Source organism: Danio rerio, chromosome 22 (assembly GCF_052040795.2).
Source record: "Danio rerio strain M-AB ecotype USA chromosome 22, GRCz13ab, whole genome shotgun sequence".
Classification (NCBI taxonomy): Eukaryota; Metazoa; Chordata; class Actinopteri; order Cypriniformes; family Danionidae; genus Danio; species Danio rerio.
Window position 1 is genome coordinate 12,517,714 of NC_141042.1, and position 23,308 is coordinate 12,541,021.

The window sequence follows — 23,308 nt, forward strand, 5'->3', positions numbered from 1 at the left end:
TAATATTCTGAAATTTTAATTTTAGGCTGGCTTTGGTGTATTGGTTAAAGAGCTGAGGTGTCAAACAGAAGGTTTTGGGCTTGAGCCTCTGAACAGTTGTGAAGTCTACTGTATAGACCAGCATACTTATGGTGTAATTTTAGGGTGCCTTTTGTGTAGTAATTAAACAGCTTAGGTGAGAGACTGAAGATTTTGGGGTTAAGGCCCAGAACAGTTGTGAAGCCTGTACACCATCATAGTTATATGATATGCTGTAATTGTTATTCTACGGTGGTTTTGGTGTAGTATTTAAAGCGCTGAGGAGAAAAACTGATGGTTTTGGGGTTGAATCCCAGAACAGTTTGTGAAGCCTACTGTATAAACGAGTATAGTTCTTTAATATGATGTAAGTATTTTTGTAGGGTGGCTGTGGTTTAGTTGTTAAAGAGCTGAGATGTCAAACCAAAAGTTTTGGGGTTGAGCCCCAGAACAGTTGTGAAGCCTACTGTATAGAGCAGCATAGTTCTATATGGTGTAATTTTAATGTATCTTTGGTGTAGTAATTGAACAACTTGGCTGAGAAATGGATGGTTTTGGGGTTAAGGCCCAGAACAGTTTGTTGTATAGATCAGCATAAGTATACAATAATAGTATGGTGTATTAGTAATTCTAAGGTGGCTTTGGTGGTAGTAATTAAAGTGCTAGGGGTCAAACTGAAGGTTTTAGGGTTGAGTCCCAGAACAGTTTGTGAGGAGTAATGTATAGACTAGCGTTGTTATATATATAATGTGCTGTAATTATAGAGTGGCTGTGGTGTAGTCGTTATAGTGCTGAGATGTCAAAAAGAAGGTTTTGGGGTTGAGTGCCAGAACAGTTTGTGTTGTATAGATCAGCATAACTATATAATAGGATGTAATTGTAATTCTAGGGTGGCTTTGGTGTAGAAATTGAAGTGAAGGTTTTACTGTTGAGTCCCAGAACAGTTTTGAAGCCCTTACTATAGACCAGCATTGTTATATAATGTGCTGTAATTGTACTTGTAGTGTGGCTTTGGTGTAGTAAATAAAGTGCTGAGGGGATAAACTGAAGGTTTTGGGGTCGAGTCCCAGAACAGTTTGTAAAGCCTACTGTATAAACTAGCATAGTTCTTTAATAAGCTCTAATTATTCTAAAGTGGATTTTGGTGTAGTAGTTAAAGAGCTAAGGTGTCAGAAGGTTTTGGGATTGAGGTCCAGTTTGTAAACCCTACTGTCTAGCTGTCTAGACCAACAGTTGTATATATTGTGGTGTAATTGTAATTCAATGATGACTTTGATGTAATTAAAGAGATGAAGTGGTAAACAAGGTTTTGTGTTCATAGACAAACCAAATCATAAAGGCTATATAACAGCATAATGTTTTAAAAAGAGTTTTCAAGATGACATATTGAAATTTATGAAGAATATCTGGCTGTTCCGCATCATATATCACCGTCTTTGGGTTCCAAATTTCACTGCATAATTTAATAATGCATGCAGTGTTTTATAACTAATATTGATGTTTCACCACAGAAACAATATTACTGTATGTTATGCTTGGCCGTTTTAAAGTCAATTTTTTTGTATTTGTTCCATCAACATTCATTGTTAATGCTTACTTTTGAGTACTTTTTATTGTTGTTAAGACGCAAACGAAGTTGATTGGGAGTAATTATGCTGTTTCATTCAAGTCCGTAGTGGCATTAAATTAAAAATGTGACAGTCTAAGTCTTAAGGTCGAGGATTTGTTCTAATCCGTAGATTTAATTACGCACAGTAGTAATTACTAGTAACGGCTTTCCTCCGAACAGAAAATTCCCTGACTTTAAAACTCATAGGATGGAGAAATATACATAACTAGCACAAACAAAGTCCATGTTATTACAAGCTTAGGAGTTGAGATCCATTTTTATAACTTCCTGTTCTTGGACTGAGGAATGATGGACTGTAAATAGACCGTCAGAACATCGTAAATCAAGAATCTAATCTGTGGCATCAATGAATTGCTGTTGACCTTGGCTCAGTCGATACAACCCCCACCTCGACTACACTGGCTACTTCTCTGAACTTTTTGCTGTATTTCATAAAGCACTCAGTATATTCAGACCTCTCAAACCTGTATGAGAGAAGCTTTATGTGCAGTAATTTGTGGGTTGGTTAAAAAAAAAAAAAAAAGAGGGCGCGAATTTATACAAACAGCAACTGATTTCCAGGTAGCAGTGGATAAACTGTTTTACCAGAAAAGTTTGTTTGTGTGTGTTTAAATGTGCAAACGACATGTTATCCAATCAGACTGAGATACTTCAGGACAACTTGTTTTAAGGATTTCACCTCAGGCATTGACATGAGACTGTCATTTGCATTGATCGTCATTGTCTTGACTTTCTTTCTTTTCTTTTTTTTTTTTTTACTCTTAAGGCAAAACCTGAGTGACAGCACGAAGTCAAACGCACAGACATTTGTGTTTTTTTTTTTTTTTTCAGAACCTGTTTTTAGAAAGATATTCTTGGGTCAGTTAAAGGGGACCTATCATGCAAAAATCACGTTTATAAGGGGTTTAAACACAGTTGTGTGGCAGCAGGGTGAGAATATAGTCATCCTCTGATGGCTAAAATTAATTAATTCTATTTTTTATAATCACACTTGATAAAAATAGTCTGCAGAAACGCTTTCATTGAAATTCTCCCTATATTCTTGTTATCAGAGGGGGAAAACCCCACCCATTAGTGACAATTTCTCACTTGTTAGCATAATCAGCCCTGAGTGAGAAGCAGCCGTTCGCCATTAGAGTTTTCACCTGCTGAAGAAGATAATAGCTGCGTCTCAATTTGCACACTAAGCACTCATGCACTATGTACTTATGCACTTACACACTCAACAGCATAGTATATGTATGTAGTGTCATCCCAAATCCTATTCCAAAATTATTTTACCAAGCGGAAATTCAAACCGTTTCCCAGATGATGTTTGACGGTTGCCAAATCAGTGAAATAAATGACCAAATTATCAAATAATACCTGCCGTGAGTATAACTGCATTCACCATCGGGAGGCGCTATAGTCACTCTCGTAGTAGAATTTGCTTTCACCATCTAAAAGTTATCCAACATGTGCGCCCGATAGCTCCGCCCCTTCCGCTACGTGAGCAAACCTGCGGTCGTTGACTGCGTGAAGTGTCCGTCATTCCACACTTCATTTTACCGGCTGGATGAGTGCATCATCCGGGTAATTAAAGTGCACTTACTATGTTTACAGTTTTTAAGTGTGAACTCACTACTTGCACTACAAAATGGCATAGAATAGTGCTTAAGTATAGGATTTGGGACGCAGCTAATGTCATCAGCTAAGATGCATTATAAATGTGGAGTTGTAGCGCGTAGACCCCATAGACGACCTTCTTCTGAGCCACCAAAGTTTTTCGCAAAGATAACGCTAGTCCTGTTTTGAATCCGCCACTATGCTGACACATAGGCACTTGTAGCTCTGCCCTCTTTTGTAAAAAGCACTCTGTAATTTCAGTTAAAAGCGACAGTCACCAAAATTTGGATCAAAGACTAAGGGGAGCAACTTCAAAGAATTCTAAAACATTATTTGTGAGGTATTTTGAGCTGAAACATCTTGTAAAAAGAGGCATAATAGGTTCCCTTTAAAACTGCATGTCCCAAAATGCATTGCTGTGGCGGTTATGTTGGAAATCTGGTAGCTAAAAGTTTTTTTGGGTTAAAGCTGTTTTTGTCACCAACCACACTGTTTTAAACTCCAATACATTCTGTAATGTGAACATTTCTTCAACACGATTGTTTTGACAGCAGGCCTCTGCGGGAATAATTTCGCTTGCATGTGTAGTTTAGGAAAAGGCCTTTTTTGGCCTGGATTAAAGGGCTCGCTCAGTGGAGTCAAACTCTTGTGGAGTTGGCTGTCAAATATCAGTTGCAATATTTGGACTGAAGCTCTTGTAAATACTTCCTGATTGCATAATGCCCATATTCTGTGTTTTGATACTTTTTTGGAATTTGAATGCTATGAATGCTATGCATTGTCTCTTTAGTGAATTTCAACTTCTGATATCTGAAAGGGGAAGTTCACCCAAAATTGAAACTCGCTCTCATTCAGAATATTAAACATACCTTTTATTCAGAAAAAGATTAAGGTTATTCATAAAATTCAAGTCAATTGCTACAGATACTTTGAGAGTTATAGCAAAAACACATACAGGCTACACTACATTAATATTATGACCTCATGACGATAAAAATGATCAGATAGTGCAATTAGTCAAAACACAAATAGTTGCTTTTTTTTTCTTGAAACTTGACTATAGACGGCATGTGATTGGACAGATTTTTTTTGTCTTGTCCAGAAAGATGTAAGCAATAATTTTTTTTGTTCATTTTCTTTTTCAAAAAGAACTTTTACATTTTAAATGAGATTTTTTATGTGACTGGACAGAACTCTGTCTAGTGCAGGATGATGTCACTTTTTTGTGTAAATTTTTCTTGTAAGAAAAATACTTTGTTTTAAATTAGAATTGTTATCTTTGAGTCCTTTTATTTTTTGAGGGGACAAAAATTTAACCCTAAAAGGCATGTGATTGGACGCAATTCTGACGAGTACAGGATGATGTCATCAATGTTTTTGCTCATTTTCCTGTTAGAAAAAAAACTTTACATTTTTTAAATAAGGAATGAAAATTTTTAATTTGAGTTTTTATTCTTGTTTATTTTCTTGAGGGAGAGATATTTAACCCTAGAAGGAATGTGATTGGACCGAATTTTGTCTAGTGCAGGATGATGTCATCAATATATTTTGCTTATTTTCCTGTTAGAAAATTACTTTAAATTTTAAATAAGGAATGAAAATATTCAATTTGAGTCTTTGTTATTGTTTTGTTTTCTCAAGGTGGACGTTTAACTCAAGAAGGCATATCATTGGACAGAATTCCGTCTAGTGCTAGATGATATCCTCAATATTTGTTTTATCAATTTACCTGTTGGAGAAGTACTTTTCAAATTGAAATGCGAAATGGAAATTTTGTCTTTTGAATCTTGTTAGCATGTTTTAGAATTTTCCAAAGCTATTTTCCTGATATATATATATTTTTTTTCTGGAGTGCAAGGACACATTTGCCTTGGAAATGGCTAATGGCATGGTCATGTATGTGTCTCTTTTGGTGTATCTCATTTGCAAGTATTTCCAAGGCATGGTTAATTTCTTTTGCATCTGGCATGAGTGACAGACCAACCTGCTCCTTAAACAGACAATGAACAAAATAATTGTGTATATATATATATATATATTTTATATCTGAGAAGCCTTGATAATAAAGACCAACAGGAAATGCAGTGGTGCATCTTGTATGTTAAATATACTTGCATGCTTGGGTTGTTTTACAAACCTGTGTCAACAATTGCAGCCATAAATTAAATTTTTACTCAACTACTTGTTGTGTTTAAGTACAAATAGAATGTAATGACTCTTTTTTGTGACACTGTGCTAACATTGGCTGCTTAAACAGACGCTAAGATAAATATATTATAGTTGTGTTGACTCTGTAAACATGCAAGATTCAACTCAGGAAATTGGATCATTGTAAAAAAAATCATTACAGCTAGAAATTGCAAGGCTTGGTACTTGTATTTAAATGACTGGAACAAGAAGTATATTGCTTTATTTGGAATTTCATTAAGATACAAAGAGGAGTACTTGTTTAAGAACAGAGTTAGTGACTGAGGTGGAAAGGATATGCAAGTTTATCAGAAACGTAGTTTGTGTATGTTAATTTAATCAAGGCAAATTTGCAACTGCTAAAGCACTTAACTGATAGTTAGCTGAACTGTGTGTTTTGACAAGCATATTAACCCTTTGAATGTTCTCAGTACAATAACGTCTTTGACCAAGTCCTAGTCAGAACGCTGGTGCCTATTGTAAATTATTCATCAGCGTTTTTCCATAGTTGTCCTACAGTTACGCAAGTTTCTGAGGGGAAAAAGGCATATTCTTTGTATTCCAACTCTATTTTAGGCACAGTTGTAGCATTCAGGGCAGCATTTCAACATTGACGGACAAAACCGGAGAAATGACATTCTTGATGCGAGATGCTGGGAACTCTGAAGAATGAGGATGTATATTCTTGGAAATTCATGCTATGTTGCAACCGTAATAATCACTGCGATTAGATTCATCCTCCAGTGTGTATTATAGATCTAGTTTAACCCTTTATAAGGTAAAGAAGCATATGCAATGTAAATATTCAAATACTAAATGTTCTTAAAGTATTTTTTTAGAAAATATTAAAATATAGAAAATTATGGTGATATTCCCCAATTACCAATGAGTGCCTTTTTATGTATGGTTTAAGTCCATATAAACTGGAGGTCTCTGCAGATTTTTATTCCAGTATGATGATGTGTTTCCAACTGAAATAGAATATTGAGTAGGGGGTGGGGTGTTTTTTTTTTTTTTTTAGCTCCTCCTCTTATTTCACTTGCAGCAAACTGATGGTTTGAGGGGCGCGGCTTAAGGCTGATTTGTACTTCTGTGACGAGTAGCGCAAGCTCTGGGATTGGTCAGCTTTGTAGTCGTGATCAGTGTGGGCGAGACTGAGAGCCGTGTGAACCAGTTGTAGCGAGTGTTTGCAAGTGTCAAGTCTCTTAAAGTAGCTCCAGATGGAAACTTGTTTTGTGTTTACCTTTTTGATTTAAAGTTGATTAACACAAACTGAATGCAGAAGTATAAATGTACGAGTACGCACTAGGGTTGCACGGTTTACCGGTACTATGGTGGGATCTTGATACCATGGCACCAAAATACTGGCGGTGCCACTTTAGTTTGTTAACGGTAGTATCGTCATTAACAGTTTATCTACTCCAAAATAGCAACAGGAAACAGTAAAACAATTTTTGACCACTTCATTTAGCCTAATTGTAACAAATTTAATTTATTTTTGTTTTATTCATATTTTGTATCTTTATTTCAATGTTTTTAATTTTGAAAATAATTTAAATTTTTTTGAACTACAGTGACGTGCAAGTAATTATTTTTTTCAATAATAAGGGAATTATGAATTAACTTAAAATAGGCCTTATATGAATTATAAAACAATATTTTTAACAGTATTTTAAGTTTTATTACACTATTATACTGTATCGCAATACTACTTGGTATCGTGATACACTGAAAAAAAATTATTCAGAGATGATTCCTTGGATTTACTGGATTTAAGTTTTTTTTTTTTTTTTTTTTTTTTTTTTTTTTAACTTTAAGTGGCTGTAAACAATTTAAGGCTGAATTTAAACAAATTATGTAGAGTTTAATTAAATTTAATTTGTTTGTTTAAATTGAATAAATAAATTGTTTGAAAAATGATGTCTGCAAAACTGTTGCAGTGTTCTTCAGCTGGTGTAGTAGCTTAACATAAATTAATGGTATCTCGACAACCCTACCACACACAAGGTAGATGCCGTGGGTCACATCAGTCACTCAACGCAGAAGTATAACGCCCGATTCACACAGGTCTTTAGCGTCAGTGCTTGATGGAGGGCGTGTCTAAAGTGACACGATCATCATAGCAGCATAAGCCAATGAAACAAGTCTGAAATCGGCTACTGCCTGAGCTGGGGAATTTGCATAAAGCAATCTGATTGGCTGACGCTTCCATTAGTGCTTCAAATGTTGAGAAATTCCTAACTTCTGAAGCAGCACCGACGGACCCACAATTAAGTTCAATTGACGCCCTGTGTTTGAATGGGGCATAAACCAGCCTTAATCCGTCAAACTGACATCATCGAAGGAATATTTTGTCATTCCAAAGGAATTTGGAAGCAAATTGTTCTATATTTTAGTTAGTTACTTCATTAGTTAAATTACCAAAAACAAAAATTCATTGAATTAACTTGCAGGTATTCATTTGAGAGTTGAGACTAACATGTCATGCTAAAATAAACAGTGAAAATTTCGATATCACGTGGACTTTAATGGAGTCGTATTGTTATACTGTCAAATGTAAATTAAAATGTAAGTCCAGATAGCCTTTTCCTTGAAAAAAGAAAGCACAGTATGTTTTCTTATCTCAAGACTTAATGTGTACAAAGGTCGAACTCGCATTGATATCTTCTGTTTTCAGAAAGAACATTTGCAAGCATATAATGGTGAGGAATAACCATGAAAGTGTATCAAAATTGCTAGCAATTACACCCTAATCTTGGTTGAAAACAACAATTGAGTTTATATAAGAGCAGAAGAGTTAAACTTAATCCTTAAAGTACTTCTCAGTAAAAAAAATTAAGTAGTTTGGCTCATCTCTGCTAATAATTGAGGGATTTTTGATAAGAGGTCTCTTTGTTTTATTGGCAAGACTTTATACAGTTCACTGTAGTTAGTCAGTTTATAGTTACAGATTTAGTTAAGTTTTAATACAATCATACATGTACATTTTCTACCAGCGGTATGTTCTTGAACAGCTCATCAGTGGACCAACAAGCACGACTAGGACTTGTCAGTGGTTTTTGCTGGTTTTGAGTACTACCCAAAATTAATTCTCTCATTTACTTAGTTTTTTTGTTTTTTAAATGAAAGTGCATTACCTTAAACAGATGTGTAAGTCTCCTATTAGAAAAGTTAATGTAAAACCATAAAAGTAGATTTATGCAATCAGTGCTTTGTTGTTAGTATAAACTCATTTAATCGTTTTATTGATATGAGTTAGTAGTAATGTATAAACAAGTAAATACAGAGCCAAACGGATAAAAAGTGAACTTTCAACAAGTGATTGAACACCTTTTGCGTTTATCTTTAGCAAGATTAACTAGTTCGCTCACGTTTTTTAAATAACTATTAAATTTGAGTCAGTATTATTTCTATAGTACTTTTACAATGTATATGTGGAAAAAAAAGCTTAACATAGAAGATTAAAGATTACATAAATTGAAACTGAAGCAACAACTTGTTTTTTTCAACAGGATTCAGTTATATTAAAACAATGTCTGTGGATTAGGAACAAAATACGGCAAACAAAATGTCAAATAGAGACCTGCATACCCATGGGAGTACCGTGGGAGCCCACAGGCACAATTTGATGGATGAGTGTGGGTGGTATGTGTTGGTTGCAGGAGAAAACAATTGTTTGCGGGAAATTCCACACTTTCTGAAGTGGTATTAGGCCAAATCTATGGTTGACCACTTGAGAGATCAATGTTTATTAATATTTTGTTTCATTGCAACATTATTAGCCTAATTCTACTGCTTTGACTGGATTTATAGGTTCTGAAAAGTTTCTTGTTAGTGTCCTTGTGCATCATTACATTTGATTAAACTCGAATAAAACTAAACATAAGTTTATTTATTGTTTATACTTAAAAGGGAAGCATAAAAGTAAAACCTAAAAGTGAGTTGGCTATATATATATTCCCAAAGGGATTGTATCTAAACTTGCTTTATGTATTGTAAGTATCAGACTTAAAAAAGAAAAAATGGGTCATGACCTGTTTTCTTTGTGATCCTGTGACTGTTTTTGTTTTGCTCTTTGTTGCTGTTTACTATGAAAATGTTCTGGTTTTCCATTACAAACGTCAACCATACTGCACTCGAAACATGACGTTTGTTGTTTGTTCTGAAACGACAGCTGAAATGTCTCAATTCTTGAGTTTTTGGGACCACTTATTTGGGACAAGTTTTATGTTCAATACACTTACATTTGTAAAAAAAAAAAAAAAGGAAAAAAAGATTTATTTAATTTAGTTGATTTGTGTTGAGACCACATGATTTGTTTGGACCCCAGCATTTTTACTACACTCCAAAAAATTAGCTGTTTGTTCAAACTACTTTTTTACAATGAGCTGAAGCAACACTTTTGTTGAGATTTCCTTGGGACAACTTAATCGTTTTTATGTTCAATCCACTTAAATTTGTAAAAACGATTAAGGTAACTCGATTCCTTCATGTTGTCTCAACACAAATCGATTGTGTGGAACTCAGCCTTTTATTTGTTGTGTGAGCAGGTTTTTTATGTTTTCTCTGTGAGGGTGTGATTCGTATTGAAGTATGGGTTTATTAACAATTGATTTTTTTGCTGAGTCTGTGTGTGTGGGTGTGGGAGGTTTTGGGTGCGTCCAGGGTGTTTATTTTGCAAATAAAGGATGTTACCATGTTGATATGCACGCGTGATTCAGGGTTCGGTGATATGGCTTAAAAATAATTAAGATAAAATTGATCATATCAGTCTATTTCTGGTGTGAACTTGAAATAAAAGATTGCTGCATCTGAGAGAATGTTGGGTAGCAACTTTTATTTTTTATGTTTTTGTCAAAAGATGACATGTCAAACAAAATCTGAAGTCTGATTTTTATGACTTGTTTATTTTTTTTAAACTTTTACATTTCAATTTACACTTTTTTTGAAGTCTGATTTTTATGACTTGTTTATTTTTAAACTTTTACATTTAAATTTACACTTTTTTTCCCTTTAAAACATTAATTAATTCATTCATTCATTCAGGGAGAATAGCAAACTAGCTTATAGGGGAAAAGTCAGTAGCTGGTAGATAAGGAGTAAGTCGTTAGATGAAAAAAGTCGGTAGATTCAATAAAAGTCGGTAGATAAGAGGAAAGTCAGTAGATAAAGAAAGTCGGTAGGTGGTAGATAGGAAAGGTTGGTAGATTAAGGAAAGTCAGTAGACAAGAAAAGTCAGTTGGATAAGAAAAGAAAAGTCAGTAGACCGTAGATAGGGAAAAGTTGATAGATGGTAGATTAAAAAAAGTAGGTGGAAAAGTCAGTAGATGGTAGATGGGGAAAAAAAGGTCTGTAGATGGTAGATGGGGAAAAGTCGGTAGATGGGGTAAAGTCGGTAGATGGGGTAAAGTTGGTAGATGGTATATAGGGAAAAGTCGGTAGATATAGAACAAAAAAAACTTTTATTTTTGTCTTATTTTGTACTTTAAATTAAACGCAATTCATATTGGTTCACCTGTTCTGAAAAGTAAATGATTCTTTTGCAGTTTTAGCAAGTCATAATTAAAAAATCACCCTAAATTAGTTTTTCACCATTAAACTCATCCTCTTTAAATTTTTGTTAACATTATTGTAATACACTGACAAAAAGATTAATTGGGTTTACAATTTTTTTTTAAGGTAAGTGGTTACAAGCAATTTATTTGGGTAAAATTTAAACAAACAAATTTAGTTGAAATTTAATTTGTTTAAATTGAGCCCATATAAGTTATTTGCAACAGTTTTTTTTTAAATAATTACTTTTTAGTGTTCTTGAACATGCGATTTAAGTTCAAAATAACATGCAAGTTTTTTTTTTTTTTTTAAATAAAACTTTTTTTCTTGTTCGCTATTTTGTAAAACGTACTATGCAAGACTATAGTAACTATTGTTCTAGCCACTCTTAATACTGAAAAACGGGTGTGTACCTTTCTTATTGAACATTTTCGCCGAAAACGATGTATCGTATCATATTTCTGAAACACTATAGTCTTTGTTCGATAACTATAAGTTATGATACATGAGTGGGCTATTTTGTGTGTTGAGTATGTGTTTTGACCCCAGGGGTTGTAGATATACCCCTGCTAAATGCCAGTATCTGGTATTCTTAACCTAATGGAAAAATAGGTCTTGACCTGTTTTCTTTGTGGTCCTGTGGCAATTCTTTTTTAGCTCTTTGTTGCTGTGTGCTAAATGTGAAAGGATTCTGGTTTACCACTACATGTGTCAGCTGTACAGGGCAGGTTTTTGTTTTCTGTGTATGCATGTGTGTGATGCATATTGAAGACTGTATTTATTAACTGATATTTTGTAGCTTGTGTGTGTGGTACGTTTTGGGTGCGTCAAACTTGTTTATTTTGGCAAAGAATGAACATAAACCTGCGCATATCTGTGTGAATACTTGTTAAAGAGGTTTCTCTGCTATACAGTCCTTTCTAGCATTGAAAGATAAACTTCAAAGTCTTTCTCTTTTTAATGGATTTTATGAGTGCATTATGATCAAAAACAGCCCTTTTCCTTTTTGTCTTTCATTAGACACTCGCGCTTGTGAATAATTGATTTTTAAGTTCTTCTGGCTTTAGAATGAAGATTGTGTGTGGGGTGCAAACTTTCCAACAGTTCTTAACATTGGAGCTACCAGAATTCGATAACTATTCCGAGCATTCTCGTTCTCAATGTCTTATTGTCATCATATTGGTATTCTTCGACATCATCTTGGTCTTTATCTTCTTATTATGGTCATGGTCATCTTTGTCATCATCTAGGACGTCATCTTGATCTCTTGGTCTTCGTTTTCATCTTCTTGGTCATGGTTTTTGTCTTCATCATCATCATCATCATCATCATCATCTCTGTGTCTTGGTATTCTTCGCCATCATCTTTGTCCTTTTATTGTTGTAATCTTTTTCATCATGTTGTTTGGGTTTTTGTCTTAGTCTTGGTCTTTTTTTGTCCTTATTGTTGTCTTTATCTTCTTCATCTTTGTCATCATCTAGGACGTCATCTTGGTCTTCGTTTTCGTTGTCATCTTCTTGGTCATGGTTTTTGTCTTCATCATCATCTCTGTGTCTTGGTATTCTTCGCCATCATCTTTGTCCTTTATTGTTGTAATCTTTTTCATCATGTTGGTCTTCTTTGTCTGGTTTTTTGTCTTAGTCTTGGTCTTCTTTGTCCTTATTGTCGTCTTCATCTTGACATCATCTTGGTTCTAGTCTTCGTGGTCATCTTCTTGGTCTTTATGGTTTTCATCTTTGTCCTTATGGTCGTTGTCATCTTCATCCTTATGGTCGTCGTCTTCACCTTCTTCATCTTGAACGTCATCTTGGTTCTAGTCTTCATAGTCATCTTCTTCTTAGTCTTTATGGGTCATCGTCATCATTCTTCGTCTTGAACATCATCTTGCTCTTCGTCCTTATGGTCATGGTCGTCAGCTTTTTTTTAATCTTGGTTCTAGTCTTCATCTTCTTGGTCTATGGGTCATCTTCTTCTTCATCTGTCGTCAGCTTCTTCGTCTTGGACGTCATTTTGTTCTTCTTTGTCCTTTATGATTGTCGTTGTCATTTTCTTCATCTTGAACGTCATCTGGTTTCTAGACTTCGTCGTCATATTCTTCATCCTTATGGTTGTCATCATCGTCAGCTTCTTCATCTTTGACATCATATTAGTTGTAGTCTTCATTTTCTTGGTCTTTATGGTCTTCATCTTGGTCTTCGTCCTTATGGTCGACGTTGTCATCTTCTTGGTCTTTATGGTCTCCGTCGACATCTTCTTCATCTTGAAGATCATCTTGGTCTTTGTCCTTATGGTCGTGGTTGTCAGCTTTTTTTTTATCTTGGTTCTAGTCTTCATCTTCTTGGTCTTTATGGGTCATCTTCTTTGTCTTGAATGTCGTCTTGGTCTTCAGCTTCTTCGTCTTAGACGTCATTTTGTTTTTCTTTGTCTTTATGATTGTCGTTTTCTTCATCTTGAACGTCATCTGGTCTCTAGTCTTCGTCGTCATATTCTTCATCCTTATGGTTGTCATCGTCATCAGCTTCTTCGTCTTTGACATCATATTAGTTGTAGACTTCATCTTCTTGGTCTTTATGGTCTTCATCTTGGTCTTAGTCCTTATGGTCGACGTTGTCATCTTCTTCGTCCTTATGGTCGTCGTCAACTTCTTCTTGGTCTTTGGTCTTCGTCGACATCTTCTTCATCTTGAACTTTGTCCTTATGGTCGTATTCGTTAGTTTCTTCATCTTGGTCTTTTGTCGTCGTCATTTTCGTCTTGGTACTAGTCTTTGTGATCATCTTGGTCTTTATGGTTTTCATTTTTGTCCTTTTGGTCGTCGTTGTCGTCATCTTCTTCGTGCTTATGGTCATCGTCATCTTCGTCTTGAATGTCATCTTGGTTCTAGTCTTCGTCGTCAACCTCATGTTGGTCTTTATGGTCTTCATCGTCTTTGTCTTCATCTTGGTCATCTGCTAGGTCTTCATCTTCGTGGTCATCTGCTTGGTCTTCTTCGCTGTCAGAGTCGGGGATCGAACCCGGGTCTCTGGCGTGAGAGGTGAGTCACCTACGCTTGAGCTACTGGGAGGTGATAACCCCGATCAACGAGGTTAGGTAAGGCAAAGCAAGTGTTGTCCAATAGGCAACAGCAAGGTACATCGTCTTTATTGTCATCTTCTTTGTCGTGGTATTCTTCGCCATCATCTTGGTCATCTTGGACAATTTCAGAGATGTTTGCTATTATAAATTTATATATTTTTTAAGTTCCTTTTTGTAATTAACATTTTTACAGTAAAAAGCTTGGTATGTCACTTTTAATCTCATGCTCTGATTTGTTACTGAATAACCAATCAGAGCGCTTTCTTCTGCTCTCTCTGAGCTTTTACATACTGAATCAGGCCACTGACCCCCAACGTTATCATTTGAAACTTTTGTGTAGTAACTAATATCTTTGAGGTTATTAGCTATGGTCACTTGAGTTGGTTGGTTGGGTGATTTTGGTCATTTTTTTAACCTCTGTTTGGTAAATAAATCTAACCAAAAATATTCTGTCAAGGTGCAAACATTTTAAAGGTGGCTATAATGATTGTAGGACCCAATGTGATTGGTCAAATTTAGTTAAACACCCTATGCATTCAACACAAATGATTGCTAGATAAATATATATTAAATTCATCGCACCTTTCTGTTATTATCGTTATTGCATATACTTTTATGGCAATAATAATAATATCTGTTCGATACATTTGAGCAATTTTTTTATTTATATAATTATTATTTTTTAGGGGTTTTCACCTTTTATTTGATAAGACAGTAAAGAGAATTGACAGGAAAGCATGGGGGAGCAAAGAGAGGGGTGGGATCGGCATAGGACGCGAGGTGGAATTGAACTCTGGTCGCTGCGAGTGCATGTGTTGACGCACTAACCACTACACCACTGGAGTTGACAGAACAGTCCTGGTTTTATGAGCTTAGCTAACGACCAAGTCGTCCAATAAGCAACAGCTAGGTACATCGTCTTCATTGTCATCTTCTTTGTCGTGGTATTCTTCGCCATCTTGGTCTTGGTACAATTTCAGATATGTTAGCTATAAAATTTATATTTTTTTAAGTTTTTTTTTTTTTTTTTTTGTAATTAACAAATTTTTACAATGAAAAGCTTGCTACGTCACTCTCAATCTCATGCTCTAATTTGTTACTGAATAACCAATCATGGGGGAGCAAAGAGAGGGAAAAGGATCAGCATAGGGCTGCGAGTTGGTATCGAACCTGGGTTGCTGCGAGCACCGGAGTGCATGTGTCGACGCACTAACCACTACACCACTGGTGCCGACAGATCAGCCCTAATTTTGAGATTAACCGAGGACCTTGGTTTTTAGCTTAAAATCTTCTTGCCATAAACTGATAATGAAGACAAAAAGTGACCTCAAATATCACTTTATTTGACAGACAAATTTGCCTCATTTTATTATTTATTATTATTATTTTGAACTTTTAAATAGATTTGATGGAACTGGGATGCTAAACATTGTCTAAAACGTCTATGCAAATGTTTATTGTTAAAGACAAAAAGGTGTGATATATTTTCGTAGTTTCCTTTTGAACGGTTGCTACCAGGGGGTCAAATCAAGAAGATGTTTGGGTGGTTACTAGTTCGGGTCACTTGCATATACTTTTTGTGGCGATTAACAATAACTGTTTGATTTATTGGGCAATATATTTTTTATATAACTACTTTTTTAGGGGGTTTTCTCCTTTATTCGATAGGACAGTAAAGAGAATTGACAGGAAAGCATGGGGGAGCAAAGAGATGGGAAGGATCGGCATAGGACCACGAGGCGGATTCGAACTCAGGTCGCTGGGAGCGCCGGAGTGTATGTGTCGACACACTAACCATTACACCACTGGCACTGCCAAGGTTTTAGCTTACCATCTTCTTGCCATAATCTGATAATAAAGACAAAGGGAAAATGATATTTGAGGTCACTTTTTTTAAGTGACTTTTTGAATATATTTGACAGAATTAGGATGGTAGAATGTCAAAAATGTATGTAACCATAAAAGTCTTTACACTGTAAAAAATCCAACATACAAATTTTTAACTCAGATTAAAAATGTAATTTAGGTGGACATATATATTTCCCTATATATATATATATATATATATATATATATATATATATATATATCCTCAAGCTGGGATTTGAACGCAGGATGCTTCAACGTGCTACTGCACCTTATGTCGATTCGCTAACCACTAGGCTATTGCGCTGAGTGGTGGACATATTTTTAATTTTGAGTTGAATTTACTCATAAAAATTATGTGACTGCATGTTTGGAACAGTTTGTTAAATGAAAGTAAAAAATTCATTTGAGGAGACTTTGAATTTTGATTTATTTACGTAAGCGGTTACCACTGTAAAAATAAAAAGTTAAAATACACTTTTTAAAGCAACAGGCTGCAAAGAAATTTTACGTTTATCAGGCTTCAGTGGTTGAAGTTATTTGTAAAATTCTACTCCACTTTTTATTTTTTACGGTGTACAAATTTGTATGGTTTGAGAAAATATCACACTTTTAAGATGCTACTAAATGCTACTAATTTCTAAAATATAGAAAATGTGGTTGAAAAAATGTGGAATACAGATAAAAATGAGTGATTTATACCATTAATCGTTTAAATTCACCTTTATTTCTTTAGAATCTTTTACAATGTAGATTGTGTCAAATCAGCTTTACATAGAAGAGCATAATAAATTGAAATGGTGTAGGTTAGTTTTCAGTGTTTAACTTCAGTTTAGTTAAGCTCTGTTCAGCGTGGTTTACTATTCACTACTGAGAGTTCAAACATAGAGTAATCCATCGATGCGCAGCTCTACAGATCCCGAACCATGCAAGCCAGTGGCGACTGCGGCTTGCATTAAATTAAACACATTTTGCATTAAAACACTTGAGATTTAAATTTCTTAAAATCTGTTGAAATTAAAACGCTGAAGAAAGAATTGTGATCTTCACCAAAACTAAGGTTAAATTTTGTTTATTATACAGTGACAAATTAAACACAGCTCAACATTTTGCACAAAGTAACAGTTAATAGTTTAATAGCTTTCATTCTTATTGTTTTCATTTTAAAAGATTAATTAAATTGCTAATCGTAAATTGTTGAATGCCTTTATTGGATTAACTGTTTAGATACCATTTACATGACATTATTTTCAACTAATGTCTGTTTTATGTTGCTTGGCTGTCAGTCTTCGTTTTGTTTTTCTCCGTCCAGTCCGCATTTAAAAACGTCAACCATAAAAGCCGTCCAATAGTAGAAGCTGAAGTGTTATTGTGATCGAAAGAAACACTGACATTTATTCCTGCTATAATATCACCTGCAACAACTATTTATTCAGGCTGTAACTTTTCTGTTGTCACTTTAACTCAAGGGTGTGTGTGTGTGTGTTACACATTTGATAGGGTTGTAAAGAACTGCTTTACTCCTCGCCTTTTTATTGGTGTGTTGCTTTAACTTTGTTCATTATACAACATGGTAAATATCAAAGTTCACCAAGTACAATGAAGAGATTGGGCAACGTTTCTATAACTGGAAGCACAGGATTAAACGGTCATCAAGGTTTCAACCGCATCAGAATGTCAACAGTTTGTGTGTATTTAGCCTTTGTGCCCATATGATTTTAGTGGCAAACCTTTTCGCTGACTGTATTTAAATCTCTGCCCCAATGCAAACAAGCTCTGTTTGCATTCATGTAAAACAGCTATTTGTCTTTCATTCTAAATCATATCAGTCCAGGTTCGCTTTTAACATTTCCATCCTTGCCTTTGGTCTCATTGAAGTGCCACCACATTGGTCTGTTACATCCGTTGATCTTTGTTTAATCCCATAACAATGTGAAATACAAGAGACCGTACTATGACCCTGGATCTGTGGTTATCCATTATGATGTCACAGCTGTGGGGTTGCCTTGCAGCACAGGTCGAACAGGATCATTTGCATGCTTTGCTGCAGAGCCACTAAAGATATGTGCGTTAATGGTTGCTAGGGTCATTTAGGCAATTTAAGGGGTCTTGTGGATGGTTGATAGGAACATCTGTGTTGTTGCTAGTGTCTGGTGGACAGTTGTTAGTGAAGTATCCCTAAAACCACGAAAACACCCTAGTAACCACCAACATTACAAGGGTGTTTTGGGTGGGTTTAGGGTTACGTCAGTGATTTGGTCACTGTTAGTTTGTTCCATGGTGAATTGAGCGATTTCTGGGTCATTTTAAGTGGTTACCAGGGTCATATTAAAGACAATTAGGTGGCATACAAGTTAGGGTAACTGCCTGCCCTACTGCAAAAAACAACTTAAACCAGCCTAGGTTGGTTGGCTGGTTTTAGCTGGTCAACAAGGCTGGTTTTAGAGGGGTTTTGGCCACTTCCAGGGTGGTTTCCAGCCATTTCCAGCCTGGTCATAGCTGGTCAGGCTGGGAGATGACCAGCTAAAACCAGCTTGATCAGCCTAGCCAGGCTGGGAGCCCAGCCAAAACCAGCTATGTCCAGCCTAAACCAGGCTGGTAAAGCTGGTTTCAGCAGGTCATTTTCCAGCCTGACCATCTAAGACCAGCCTGGAAATGGCTGGCAACCAGAATGGAAGTGGCCAAAACTCCTCTAAAACCAGGCTGGCCAACCAACTAAGGCTGGTTTAAGCTGTTTTTTTTTAGCAGGGTGAGTGGTTGCTAAGGTCATTTAAGATCAATAATCAGTTTTTTGGACTTGAGGATTTGGTTGCTAGGGTCACTGGCTTGGGTGTTATGCTTTTTTGTGATGATGGCATGTATTGTGTTTAGGTGGTTTTCAGGGTCAGTTTGTAGTTGTTTTTATCTTTTTTTTTGTCATTTGGATGGTTGCTAGCAAGGGGGTCAAATCAAGAACATTATTGGGTGGTTACTAGTTAGGGTCACTTGAGTGGTTGTCTTCATGTGGCCAATTTTTTTTTTTTTTTTTTTAGTATGGTGTTTGTTGGGAATTTAGGTTATTATTAGTGTCACCTGGGTGGATGTTATTGGGTTACATTTTTTTTTTGTCATTCGAGTAGCTTGGTTATCTGGGTCAATAGGTGAGTGCTAGCTTGGTTATCTGGGTCAATAGGTGAGTGCTAGCTTTGTTATCTGTCATTTCTAGGATCGTTTTGAAGGTTGCCAGGGCCTTTTTTGGGGATCTCTTATGGTCTTTTGGGGTAGTCATTCAAGACTTGTGTAGTAACTATTATCATGTCTTTTGAGGTTATTGGTTATGGTCACTTCACTTAAGTTGCCTGCAAGCGTAATTTTGGGTAATTTTTAATCTCTGCTGGGTGGTTACAAGCCACCAATCAAGGACCGTAAGGGTGTTTACTACAAGGATCACGTCCAAGACATTTTTGGGTGGTTACTAGTTAGTGTCACTTGAGTGGTTGTCAGGGTCACCAAGTGGTTCATGTTTGTTTTTTAGGGTGGTTGTAAGGAATTTAAGTTACCAGGGTCAGTTTGGTAAATGTTATTTGGTTAATTTATTTTGTCATTTGAGTGGTTGCTACAGTAGGCAAGTGTTAACTTGGTCTTCTGGGTCATTTCTTGAATATTTTTAAAGGTTGCTTGGCCCTTTTTTGTGGTATCTCTTAGGCTTTTTTTTTGGTAGCCATTTGAAACTTTTGCGTAGTAACTAATGTCATATATTGGACCTTTTGGGAGGTTATTGGTTATGGTCACTTGAGTTGGTTGTGAGGGTTCTTTGGGTAATTTTTAATCTATGTTGGGCAGTAACAAGGCACCTATCTAGGACCTTAAAGGTGGTTACTACCAGGCTCATATCCAGGACATTTTTAGGTGGTTACTAGTTAAGGTCACTTGAGTGTTTTTTAGGGTGGCTGTTAGGAATTTAAGTTGTGACCAGGGTCACCTGGGTGGATGTTATTTGGTTATTTTTTTGGTGTCATTTGAGTGGTTGCTAGGTAAAGGTCATTTCTTGGATCTTTTTGGTGGTTACTAGGCCCTTTTTTGGGGTGTCTCTTAGGGCATTTTTGTGTAGCCATTTGAGACTTTTGGATAGTAATGGTATATGGTTATGGTCAATTGAGTTGGTTGCAAGGGTCATTTAGGCGATTTCTAATAGTTGTTGGGTGGCTATTTGGCACATATCTAGGTCCTTGAGGCTGTTTACTTGTAAGGGTCATTTAAGTGGTTATTAGGGTTATTTTGTTTGTGTGATTAACTAGAACCTTTTGAGAAGTAGTTTATGTTTTTAGACAGTTTTCATTTGATCAGACATTTTAGGTTTATTAGTTTGGTGAGTGCTTGTATCCTAACTCTGACCTTTCTTGTTCTTTCTAGTGTCTTCACTGTAATGGAGCTTCTGGTGGGCATGTCTCTTGTTTGATTGACATCTCACGCTAAAAGGAATGGACTACAGTGAAGAAAAGAGCGCGTAAAGACCACACCCTCAAAACACAATGAGGCTGAACTCGTCTTGAGTTGCCCAGACACACACTCCACACACTCACACCAACAAACTGTCTCACCATGGGCTCCGTGTACTTGTGGAAGTTGTCTTCCCAAAAGTTGGGTTTCTTCCTCGTGAGTTTCGGCTTCATTTGGGGGATGATGCTGCTTCATTTCACCATCCAGCAGAGGGCGACGCATGAAAGCAGCGCGCAGCTACGAATGCAGATACTGGACCTTAGCAAGCGATACATTAAAGCCCTTGCAGAGGAGAACCAAAGCGTGATGGATGGACCCTACGTAGGCACCATGACAGCATATGGTAAGTCTTTAAATTGCAATTTGTTTGTTGAAAAATTGCTGTGTGGAAGTATGTATGTGTATAGTTTTACTTTCCTGCCGTGGACAAGTCCTCCAGCATGGCGAACTGAGAAATGTAATATTAAGATTGCAGTGTTTGCAGAAAGATTGTAAACATGTCAACTTTAACCACACAGCTGTAGTTGACGTCTCATTATTAATATTTGTTTAAGAACATCTTCAGACTTTCCTTTAGCACAATATCTGCAAATTGGTTCAAACACATTATTCGTATTTCAGTTTTTTGTTGTTGTTTTTTAACACAATTTTTGATAATAATAGTTTGTTTAAAGGTTACATAAATGTGTTGCATAGTTTAAAAGTTAATGTTTGTTTTTAAAAAATGTACTGTTTTTGCAATCATCTGACGTAAGAAATGCAATTACAAACAAATTGATCTAACAATGGTCGATTCTTAAAGTATCGATTGTCAATTTACCACAAAATGTTATGGTCACATTATTTGTATTTAAGTTTTTTTTTTTTCACACTTTGTGCAAATAATAATTTGTGTAAAGATTACATACGTTTTCACAAAGTTTTAAAGTTAACGCTTTCGTTTTTTTATATGGGAATGTCAAAGATCTTTGCCATCAGTTGCGATCATCTAACGTAAATAAATGCAATTACATACAAAATAAGCCAACAATGGTCCATTTATAAAGTAACGATTGTCGATTAACCACATAATGTTATAGTCACATTATTTGTATTTTTAATTTTTATAAATTTTTTTTTTTTGTACACCTTATGTAAATAATAATGCTGTGTAAAGATCCCATAAGTTTGTTGCATTGTTTTAAAGTTAATGTTTTTTTTATTTTTTTTATTTGGGACAAATTTCTGTGTGAAAGTATGTGTATAGTTTTACGTCCCTGCTGTGTACAAGTCCTCCAGCATGGCAAACTGAGAAATGTAATATTAAGATCGCAGTGTTTGCAGAAAGATTGTAAACATGTCCACTTTAAACACACAGTTGTAGTTGACGTCTCATTATTAATATTTAATATTTAATGTTTAAGAACATCTTCAGTGTCAGTTGCTGTTATTTATTGTCAATCCTTTAGCACAATATCTGCAAATTGGTTCAAAGTGAATCAATCTTGACTTTATAATTGGTGTGAAAGTTATGTACATGTCTCGCAGTTTCAGCGTTAACATTTGTTTTCCTGGTTGATGTCGAACCAAGGGTTATGTCGAAGAACTTTGTCATCAGTTGCGACTTGATAATGTAAAAAATGCATTCGTGAAAATATGCAATTTAAAAAAAAAATTTTTTATATAGTTTTTTTAAAACTCTCTTTTTTTATCGATTGTCAATCGAACACAACATCACATAGTTACACTTCATATTACTTGTTTTTATTTTTAAATATTAAAACATCTTTGTTACTAATTATCTAACCAACTAACTAATAAATGCAGTTTTGTCAAATAAGAAGTGCAAAAGCAAGATCGTAATATATTCAAAACAGTGAAATTATCCATTTATGTAACTTTAAAATTTGATTACATTGTTTTCTAGTTGTTGTCGCGTTATCTACATTTCTTTAAATGTCTGTTTGTGAATGTAAAAATCTTTGCGAGGTCACATTTGTCTAGTGCAATCGCAATAACTACAAAATGATTAGTCTTGGCTTGTTCCAAATCTAACACTGCACATTTTAATCCAAATAGTTTAACATACCAGCTATGTCTCTTTTATTTTAAATTTTTTGGTTTGAGAGTGATAAAAAAAATTGTCGTTTGTCACAAACAATGGAGCCACGTTTTTCTAGTGTGAGAATTGCAATTGCAATATCTGCAAAAAGGTTCAAAATGATTAATTCTTCATGATTTGTGTAAATAATAATCTTTTGTGTAAAGATTACAAAACTTTGTAGCATAGTTTTAAAGTTAATGTTTGCTTTTTTTAAATTTGGGAATGTCGTTGATCTTTGCCGTCAGTTGCAATCATCTAGCATAAGAAATGCCATTTGCATACAAAATGATCCAAAAATGGTCCAATCTTAAAGTAATGATTTTCGATCGACCACAATGTTATAGTTGCATTATTTGTGTTTCACTTTTTTGTTACACGATTTGTATGAATAATAATACTTTGTGTAAAAATTACAGAATTTTGACATAGTTTTAAAGTTAACGTTTTATTTTTTATTTTTTATTTATTTATTTTTTTTTTGGGAATGTCAGATCTTTTCCAGTAGTTGCGATCATTTAATGTAGAAAACGCATTTTCTAAAAATGGTTTATTCTTAAAGTAACGATTGTCAGTCGACCACAAAATGTCAGTTATTGTTCATATTTAACGTTTTTTTTATTTCGAAACTTCATTGTTTTTGTAACTAATAAATAGTTTTATTGAATATAAGAATGAAGATCACTAAATCCGTAAAATTGTGAAATGATTATCTTAACGTAACTTTAACATATTTGTTTTTATTATTTATTTGAGAATGTAAAAATCAAAACAATGAATTCATTGTTGTCAAGTGTGAGAACTGCAATCATACAGT

General features: G+C 35.1%; 1 protein-coding gene and 1 long non-coding RNA gene across 3 annotated transcripts in view; one reads left to right on the forward strand and one right to left on the reverse strand.

Moving 5' to 3' along the window:
* The window catches only part of mgat5 (alpha-1,6-mannosylglycoprotein 6-beta-N-acetylglucosaminyltransferase), a 114,530-nt gene that overhangs the window by 2,407 nt on the left and 88,815 nt on the right, over nt 1–23,308 (forward strand). Inside the window, exon 2 of one of the 2 annotated variants that reach the window (XM_087303238.1) lies at nt 20,325–20,868. Coding sequence is in view for 1 of the 2 variants with exons in the window: in NM_001045311.1 (NP_001038776.1) it covers nt 20,514–20,754 (241 nt within the window). In the remaining variant the exon portion in view is untranslated. 2 annotated transcript variants of the gene reach the window in all.
* Nucleotides 2,379–7,255, reverse strand: LOC147838458 (uncharacterized). The gene is made up of 2 exons (XR_015521765.1): nt 4,829–7,255; nt 2,379–4,657 (listed from the first exon to the last, which is right to left on the reverse strand). It is a non-coding gene; the product is annotated as an uncharacterized LOC147838458 (long non-coding RNA).